General features: G+C 41.6%; 1 protein-coding gene across 3 annotated transcripts in view; it reads right to left on the bottom strand.

The window, feature by feature from the left end:
• Positions 1-3,398: 3,398 nt before the first annotated feature.
• The window catches only part of LOC129771529 (transcription factor sox-2), a 222,051-nt gene continuing 215,570 nt past the window's right edge, over positions 3,399-9,879 (bottom strand). For all 3 annotated transcript variants that reach the window (XM_055775273.1, XM_055775275.1, XM_055775274.1), the window contains exon 6: positions 3,399-4,750. In XM_055775273.1, coding sequence (XP_055631248.1) covers positions 4,160-4,750 — 591 coding nt within the window. In that variant the 3' untranslated portion in view covers positions 3,399-4,159. The remainder of the gene's footprint in view (positions 4,751-9,879) is intronic.

The following is a 9,879-nucleotide window of genomic DNA, read 5'->3' as shown; positions in this document are numbered from 1 at the left end:
AGGGGAATATTTGCCTAGAGTATAAACAATGGATCTTGCTGAGGCAAACTTCGTGAGGACACCGACTGGACAACACCGTTGCTGGGCGAGCTGGACGGCGAGGGATCGAATGGTTTTCTCATGGCAATGGGGGTGGAGGAGTAATAAAGGGTATGTCACATCAAATTGCATCACGGAAAAAATGCTGTAGAAATTTAATTTTTAGGAATTTATCTTCAGCTTTCGCTTATAATCAGATAAGAGTGTATAGATCACGTTGGCCATGCTTCACTGTCAATTTTTCGTAAATTTGGAAAAATGTCGTCGAACGAAAAAGAGCGTCGTGAATTAATTCTGTGCACTCATTTCGAGAATCCGGAGTTGTCACATCGGGACATCGGTAAGATGCTGGGAATCGTCCAATCCACGATCAGCAGAGTACTAAAACGATACTTCGAGAACCTAACCATCGACCGGAAGGTGAAGAACGGCAAAAATGGATGCTCCGTCAGTGAAAAAGATCACAAGCGCGTAGTTAAGCAGTTTAGACGGGATCCGAAAAGTTCAGTCCGGGATGTCGCCAATAAGCTGAATTTGTCAAGTTCATTCGTCCAGCGGACCAAGCAGCGGGAGGGCCTGCGTACATATAAGGTTCAGAAGGCTCCTAACCGCGACGAAAGGCAAAACATGGTGGGGAAGACGCGAGCCCGGAAGCTGTACACCGAAATGCTGACGAAGCCGCATTGCCTGGTAATGGACGACGAAACCTACGTCAAAGCGGACTTTCGTCAGCTGCCGGGCCTGTTGTTCTTCTCCGCAGAGGACAAATTCAGCGTTCCGGAGGAGATTCGCAAGCAGAAACTATCCAAGTTTGCCAAAAAGTACATGGTGTGGCAAGTGATCTGCTCTTGCGGAAAGCGGAGCGCCCCCTTCGTGATGACCGGCACGGTAAACGGGCAGGTTTACCTTAAGGAGTGCATACAGAAGCGCTTACTACCACTATTGAAGCAGCACGAGGGCCCGACCATCTTCTGGCCGGATCTCGCTTCGTGCCACTATTCAAAGGACGTGTTGGAGTGGTACGAAGCCAACGGGGTCACCTTCGTGCCAAAGGCAATGAACCCGCCCAACGCGCCGGAGCTTCGCCCAATAGAGAAATATTGGGCGATTATGAAGCAGGCCCTCCGGCAGAACCCAAAAGTTGTCATATCGGAGGCGGACTTCAAGAGAAAATGGATTTCTGTTAAAAAAAAAAAACTACAACCTGACGTTGTACAGAACCTTATGGACGGGGTAAAGAGGAAGGCGAGCATGCGGGCTTGGGCTCGAAGTATGAATAAAAAGAAAATGCCAAAAGTTGTTTAATAGTTTTTATTTTGCTGTCTAAAATTTTCAAAAGGATCGGTCTACTGGGCGAATTTCTACAGCGTTTTTTCCGTGATGCAATTTGATGTGACACACCCTTTATGAGGAAAGAGTAGAGTTTTCCAAGGGACTTTTTGAAGGCTAGAGACGAACGAACTCAACAAGGGAAGGAGTGAAAGGCAAACTTTCAGTATCGTTCTACATACGAAACAATGAACATTGCTTGTTCTTCCTTGCTTTGCATCATCACATGTCTTCGTTTCGGATTGAGCTGTGGACGCGACCAAATTACTCTCTCGCTGATGTCTCTGGCATTGCAATCATTGCATCAAATTGACGCCATTGCATTTATGTTTTGAGCTACACAATTGTGTGATTCATCAAGCTAGGCTATCGTCAGCTCACCAAGAAAATAAATGTTCTGGAATTTTGTCAGTGGTTTGGTTTCGCATGACGGTAGGAAAACTCTCTCCACAAAGGATGACAGCTACGTTAATCTAGACTGGCAATATTAACAGAAAGGCCTTCTGTTGAGAAGAGCACAAAACAGAGATAAGTGTATGTATATTTGGTTACTTCAAGCCATCGATATATGGATAGTTGTGTGTGTACGTGCATGCTTCATAACCCGTACGTAAAAATAGAGCATCTTCGCTACGCTGAAACTCCATTTGTAATGATAAATATAAACAAGGAGGGGATATTTACGCTAGGGTATAAGTAATAAATGAGGCAAATATTCAGCTTTTTTCCAAGCACATTGTTTGTTTCCTGTTTGTTGGGGCCTTTGACATTGCATCAATGCATTGAACTGACGCTATGGTGAAGCAGGTGTTAAGGCTGTACACCCAAAAATTTTATTGGGGAATACAAAGTTATTCAATAAGTTATAATAAGTCATCAATTTATTTGGGTTCGCGTGCAGATAAAGTTTATTTCGCTTATTCAGTCATCAAGAAAGTAAATGTCGTTCTGGAATTTTGTATGTGATTAGGTTTCGCTTGCCAGTAGCAAAACTTCCTCCACTAAGGGTGACAGCTGCGCTTATCTCGAGCATGAGAAAGTAATGCAACTTTATCCGAGGCCAGTAGTATTAACAGAAGCGTTTCTTTCAAGAATAGCGCAAAATGATGAGAAGTTTTTATATTCCTAGTAGCTTCAAGTCACCAATGTATGGCTCTGTATGAATGCTATGGCGGACGCTTGTTCGGCGCTTGGTTTACGTTGTGCGAACGATGCCTAGAGGTGCGATTGCTTTGAGGCAATACTAAATAACATGTAGCATGATATTTGATACTTGCAAGTGTTGTCATTGTTGTTGTTTCTATTCGGTGCCAAAGATGTATTGATGTAGTTATGAGATGTGGAATAATGGTGCTGGTGTAACATGTATATAATCGACTGTAGCCGAGTCTATGTCAATTGCGAGAAAGGCCACCGGAATGGCGTTCGAGGTAAATTTTCAATGCATTGACATGAAATAAATTGCGACATACGATCAGCTAGTGTATTGTTTTGCGAGGGCTAGAATGAATCATCAATCAATCATCGTCAACTGATTTTACAATGAAAAACTATTTCAAAGATTATTCTACTAAGCAGTTATTTCGCAAATTTCACAGCATTATAGAATAATATCCGAAGGTATAAACAAGCGACTTATATAAAATAACAGAGTAGTTCTACGTCAACAATGCGGTCGTATCTTGAACACAACCTCCTATATTTTTTTAATGGCCAACGACTTTTGAAATTCATTAACTTTTCAGTGCAAATGTTATGAAATAACACATTTTGTACATGCTCCCCCGAACAGTCGCTTGCGTTTAAGTATCTGTTTATCGTAACGCTGCATTCCGCCATCCTCAGGCAGATGGCAGCATTGTGAAGCGAACAAAAATTTTCTCAAATGAGAGCAAATATTACATAAAACGAACCCACCAACAGTGCTGGCCACCAGAGGGAACCGATTCGAAGCTTTGCTAGCATAGGAACGAACATGATAGGTATGATTTCGAAAGTGAACAAAAATTCATACATTGGAGAGTAGCCTTACTTTATTCAATCGGTATTCGTTCCATAACCCATTTTATTGGTGATATAAGTACAATAATTTGCAGAGAATACTTTACATGGTGAAATAATTTAACAATTTCTAATGCTGTTGAATTTACAATTTTTTCCCCCGTCTTGTCAATTAATCCACTTGGGAATGCATGGAAATGAGTAGTGTCTTCAGTTAAAACGCCTAGCTTTTGGGGGCCATCGCACCGAGGCCCGTCTCGTTTAAACTTGTATTTTGCTAGTATTTGAAATTTAAAGATACATTTGCTTATCGTCTAAATGGGTAATAATTTATTTCATGATCGTAATGTACAAATATCGTAAATGCATACGGATTGATCACATTCTTCCTGTGATCGAAGTTGAGTATTGCAATCCTATTCATCGGTCTAAAATGTTCGCTACAGAATTGTATGATTTAAAATGTTTGTGTCTACGCTTCATGGCCGAGAGAGAAAGCTTAATTTACAGGATAAAGTGTGTGTGTGGAATCGTTGCGTCTGACTTCGGATAAATGTTGTCTATCGTGTTAAAACTTGCCGAAAAAGCTCACTCACATTCTATTGAGCTCGTTTCCAATGCAATGTCTCGTGGAGAGAAGCTCCTTCCCTTCAATGGCCGAGGGGCTGCTCAAAAATTATTAACACTTAACAGTCTAAACAGCTATTGTTATCGTTGATGCATTGTGTTCACTTATCAGAATCCTATTCAATGTTTAATAATCTCGTTCATCCATTACCTCCGAATTTGGTCAAAATATGACCGTCAGTGGGCGACGATAATCTCCGGTTCCCCCGCCACCGGACACGGATCCTCCGCCTCCGGTTTGTCCTATCCCTGCGTATTGGTAGAGCCCGGCTGCACCTCCCCCGCCAGCCAGCAAGTTTGCACTATTTGACCCATAGCTGTTGTTATGCAGTGGGGAACTGTCCACCTGTTCCCCGAGCTGAGGCTTTATGTCCACGTTGACATCGCTGAGCTGGGGAGTCGATTCACGTTCGTCTCCATTCAGCTGATGCTGATGGTGCAACTGGTGCTGTTGTTGCTGCTGCTGTTGTTGGTGAGCTTGCTGTTGCTGTTGTTGTTGCTGATGTTGCTGCTGCTGGGAACCGTAAATCTTGGAAATGTCGAAGGCGTAATTCGCAGCGGCCGTGGCGCGATCCTGATACATTTTTGAATCGAAGTAAGCCTTGGTCAGGACAGTGGTTGGATCTAGGTAGGCGCTGTACGGGTTCGTCTGGGATTTGGTGGTATCGTACAATGCGCCGGCGGCTGCGGTGTTCAGATAGGCGCTGCGGTCCAACGCGAACTTTGAGACGTCCATTTGGGAGGAGATCGAGGACTGCAAATAGAGATAAGGGTGTTGGTTATTAAGTTGATTTTCAATTTCGACTCATATTTAAAACGTTAATTAATCTGAGATCTAAATTAGACTGGAGGGTCTGACTTGTTTGCACTCTAAGCCATATTTAACACGTTCAGTCCGCTTCCTGTTGAAATACTTTTCACGTCAGCGTTGGAAATTTGGCAAGGTTTTTGTGATGCACATTTTATAGTTTATATTTAGAATGTAACTAAAACAAGTTATTATGCGAGAAGGGTGGGGCTCAAGAACGATGACTGAAGTTATGCTTACTTATATGTGGGCTCATTTTTTACAACATAATTTAGATTAAAAATGTTTTTCTTCATATTTCTGAAGTTTAGGCATTCAAGAATATACCCTAGAAACGACTTTTCGAAAAAAATATTATTTACCGAGTTATAGCAATTTTAGTGATGTGATATCTGATCTAGCACGGCCATAACAATTTATGAGAAGAATCTGAATGCATCTCTCTATCGCATGATATATAACGCTCAAAAAGGGAATCGATTCCTCCTCGGAAATACCCAGCGCAAATAGTAACCACCCTCCACCCCCAGGCCCCGACAGTTGGAATCATCCTTGATCCGGAGCAGGATTATTAACACTTGAGAAGGAATGGATTCCTCCTCGGAATTAAACAGCAAAAATAAGACATCCTTCCCAACAATTCCAACTTCCCAGTAACGACGATCGATTGCAGCATTCGTGAACAAATAATTTTAGAACGCTGCTTTCATAAATGTGATTTCTTCGATGTACAATAATATCCACTTCGATAATATGCACCATATCATATCGTATCCTTCACTATCAAATCCATAGTCAATGGCACCTTTCGGTATCGAATTATCATCGATATCTTGGTTTTCGCTGAATGCACCGTTCAATCCAGAACAGAACAGAACAGAAATGGGATTGAAAAACGACAAACGGGAGAAAGACATGTTGGAGGTTGGAAGCAGATTGGCAGAAAACTTCTGCATTTTATCTTTCGAATAATGTGATTATCATATCACTTCGCTTTGCCAAAAAGAGATTATTAATGCTCAAAGGAGGATTCTTGTCCTCCGAGGAAATATCCAGCGCAAATTATAATCACACAAATAATTTTATAACGCAGTTTTCATCAGAGTGATTTCTTCGATATGTTGAAATATCCACTACATCTTGTCATATATTTCGTATTCTTCATTATCAAATCCATAGTCAATGGCACCCATCGGTATCGAATTATCATCGACACCACGATTTTCGCTAATACTCCTTTCAGTTCGACCTGCAGAAACTTTTCTGAACTCTAATATGGTAAGGTACTAAGATGATAATGACGAAAGCGGAAGCGCGGCTGTTTAAGCACGCTCTCCTCCGATACGACGAGCCAGCTGGATGTCCTTGGGCATGATGTGACGCGTTTTTGCGTGGATAGCACACAAATTGGTATCTTCGAATATGCCGACTAAATAGGCTTCGCTTGTCTCCTGCAGTGCCATAACGGTGGAACTTTGGAGGCGCAAGTCGGATTTGAAGTCCTGGGCAATTCCACGAGCCAAGCGCTGGAAAAGTAGCTTGCGCATCAGCAATTTGGTCGACTTCTGATAGCGACGAATTTCACGCAAAGCGACGGTTCCCGGTCTGTAGCGATGTGGCTTCTTCACACCTCCTGCGGCTGGTGCGCTTTTCCGAGCTGCTTTCGTGGTGCCTTACCACCGGTAGATTGATTTATGAGCTGTCTACTTTGTCTCACTGAAACAAGTTCTCAGAAGAGAAATGGAATTGGAAAAAAAGAGCATAATGCATAGGCGTCTGAGTGCGACCGTCCTCATCTCACATCGCCGCATCAACTGAATGGATTTCCAGAGCGAGTGCGAGTTTATATACGGTTTCAATAACCTTTTTTTCTAAGCAATTTTAAAGCTATTGAAACATGCTTTCGGGTCAATAATTAACAATCATATAACTCGTGAACATTTTGTCTTTCGAATGAAATGATTATCATACCACTTCGTTCAGCCGGAAAAGAGGTATTAACGTTCAAAACCTTGCAGTCCAGCGTCACTCTCTCGTTTTTGAAACTTTGAACTTACCCCGGTACAGAAATGAAAGACGTAGTCCTACGTCAAAAATCGTGAAATGTAAGTAATTTTTTTTTTCATCAAACGGCCATGTTTTGTCAAAAACCATGTTTTTGACTTGTCTGAGGTTCATACGATACCGGCATCTTTACTGATTCAGAATCTGTTAGATTTTTTTTGGTTTCAGATAACTAGAAGGGCAGGAATCGTCTACGCCATGGCACACCTATTTTTAACCGCATCACTTCGTTAGCTTGTATTTAACTATTCTCGTTCTAATTATGATTTTTTTTTTCGTTCAATTTTTGTTTATTGTTAAAAGATAGATAGGAGGTCTCCGTAGCCACATTGGTTGCGCGTTCGCTTAGTAAGCGATCGATCGTGAGTTCAAAACTAAGGACCCTCATTGACCATCTTTGTGTTGTTACAGAATAGCTACGTCCACGCAACAATCATCAGTGATGGAGATCGATCCACGGTCGAAATAAGATCGATTCATCCATACAACTGCTCTGCTCTGCCAGACACATCGGGCTGCTGTTCTATAAATAACTCAACAATGATCAATCAACTGTCTCCGCTGTCCGGTGGTCTGTCTAACTGGATAATGGAAGAACAGAAAGAATACTCTTACGCCTAAATGGCTACTGTGTGAATGTACCATATGAAATGATATAGAAGGAATACTGGCGAATGGCAACTGTGTAATGTGCTAATTATATAGATATGATAACCATGTGACATATACACGATTAAAATTCGGCTCTGTTACAGCCAAAATGCTAATGAGCCTTAAATAAATAAATGGGATAAAAAAAAGATAGATAAACAAATAATGATGTTATGGATAATAAAAATATTTTTTTATTTTTTATTTCGGAATCGAAAAAATGTCCGAAATTCGTGTCTCACACTCGAATACCTCTTTAAGAATAATTGCCCAAATTTTTGTACAAATTAATTGAAACTATGACAAAACGAAGACACTTTCTCTTGAGCTGGTACGTAAAAGAAATAATAATTATTTTGTTTTAACAAAACAGATGTAACTGATGTTCACACAAATTGATCTTCCTCATGATGGAACAGTAGCGATGTTTCTAAAAATAATTAGAATATATTCCAGTATGACTGCAATTTATCATTGTCCTAAAACAAATCTGGGTGTGATTTTGTATATCTTAAAGTGGCATTGGGTCCCGTTGACTGGGATTTCCCGGTACTAACTTTGGGATCTTTGGATAAAACGATATCAACATTCTATGACAACTTTTATTCAGTGCTAAATGTGGCAAGAAAAACTTCCAGAAAACCATGGTGGACCGCCGAACTGAGACATCTTCGTAATGTCCTCAGGATAACCCGCCGCCGTTTCTTTCTTTCAAAATCCGAGAACGACAGAGAGTATCTTCGAGCAGTAGAAACGCAATACAAAACATTGCTATCAACCAGCTATGAGAACTACTTGTTGAGGATCCAAGCCAGCGTTAAAGAGGATCCATCGCGCTTTGGGACTTCGTGGAGAAACGACAAAATTCCACTCGCATCCCACGGAACAATGGGATCCAGACTAATACGTATGCGGATGCCTCAAATATGTTTGCTAATTTTTTTGAGAGCGTGTTCACCAAAGCGTCACCTGTGCCAAAGAGTGACAACCCTTCGTTCAACATCAATCTACCCGTAATTCAATTTTCCGAAGACGAAGTAATGAAAGCCATTGATAGCCTAGACATCAAAAAAGGATGTGAAACGGACGGTATACCACATTTGCTACTGAAAAACTGCTCCCGAGAACTTGCGAATCCGATTGCGTATCTATTTAACCGGTCGCTTTAGGAAATAACATTTCCAGTGCTTGGAAAACTGCTTGCATCATTCCTATTCATAAATCTGGCAACTGCAAGCAGGTGACGAATTATCGCGGAGTTTCCATACTTTGCTGTCTCAGCAAAGTGTTCGAAAGACTGATGCGCAATCTCTTATACAACGTGGTGTCTCCTATAATCTTCGACGGTCAGCATGGATTCGTGAAGCATCGCTACACCACAACGAGTCTGATGTGCTACGTTACCACACTGTCCCGTGAAGTTGAAAAAAGGCGACAAATCGACGTAGCGTACATTTACTTCGCGAAAGCTTTCGACACTGTCCCGCACGTCTTACTATTCGAAAAAGATAGAAGAAGATAGGTTTCCCAGATTCGATAACGGATTGGATATTTTCATATCTCCGCGATTGCACTGAATATGTCTTGGTCAATTCATCTAGATCTCGCAGTTTCAGCATCACTTCTGGAGTACCACAAGGAAGCGTTCTTGGACCACTATTGTTCAACATCTTTATCAATGATTTGCTTACTGCTTTCAACATTTAAGCTTGCATTCGTCGATGACCTGAAAATCTACAGGGTGATTTCATCGCTTTCTGATTGCTTTGCTCTTCCAGAGGATACTAATACAATGGTCATATGTTGTGGCGATAATGGAATGTAGGTCAACGACAAAAAATGCAGGATCATTTCCTTTGGTCGCTCCAATAACCTCGTGCTACATCAATACAGGATGGAGACGTCAATACTGGAACGAACATCGTCAATCTGTGATCTCGGAGTCATGATTGATACTCAGCTCAGATTCAACGAGCACGTGGGCGTTATGACCGCTAAAGCTTTCTGTCTATTAGGATTCATTTGCCGTCATGCGTACGAGTTCACCGATATTCATGCTTTGAAGACTTTGTACTGCACGTTAGTTCGTGGTATTCTTGAGTCTCCCCATAACGTAGTCAATCGAACGGGTGCAGAAAAATGTTTTACGGTTTGCTCTGAGACGACTTCCATGGAACGATCCAGCCAGTCTTCCTCCGTATTCCGACCGATGTAAGCTATTAGGATTGGAATCATTAAGTTCCAGGCGCACTACAATGCAGCGAATGCTCATTTTTGACATAACTCAACGATGTATTGACTGCCCTTAACTTCTCGCACAGATTCCGCTGAACACTCCCCCGTCGTTTTTTGGAACTCAT

Source organism: Toxorhynchites rutilus, chromosome 2, assembly GCF_029784135.1.
Source record: "Toxorhynchites rutilus septentrionalis strain SRP chromosome 2, ASM2978413v1, whole genome shotgun sequence".
NCBI lineage: Eukaryota > Metazoa > Arthropoda > Insecta > Diptera > Culicidae > Toxorhynchites > Toxorhynchites rutilus.
The sequence above is the reverse complement of the archived record's forward strand: the minus strand, read 5'-3'. Positions and strand labels throughout refer to the sequence as shown.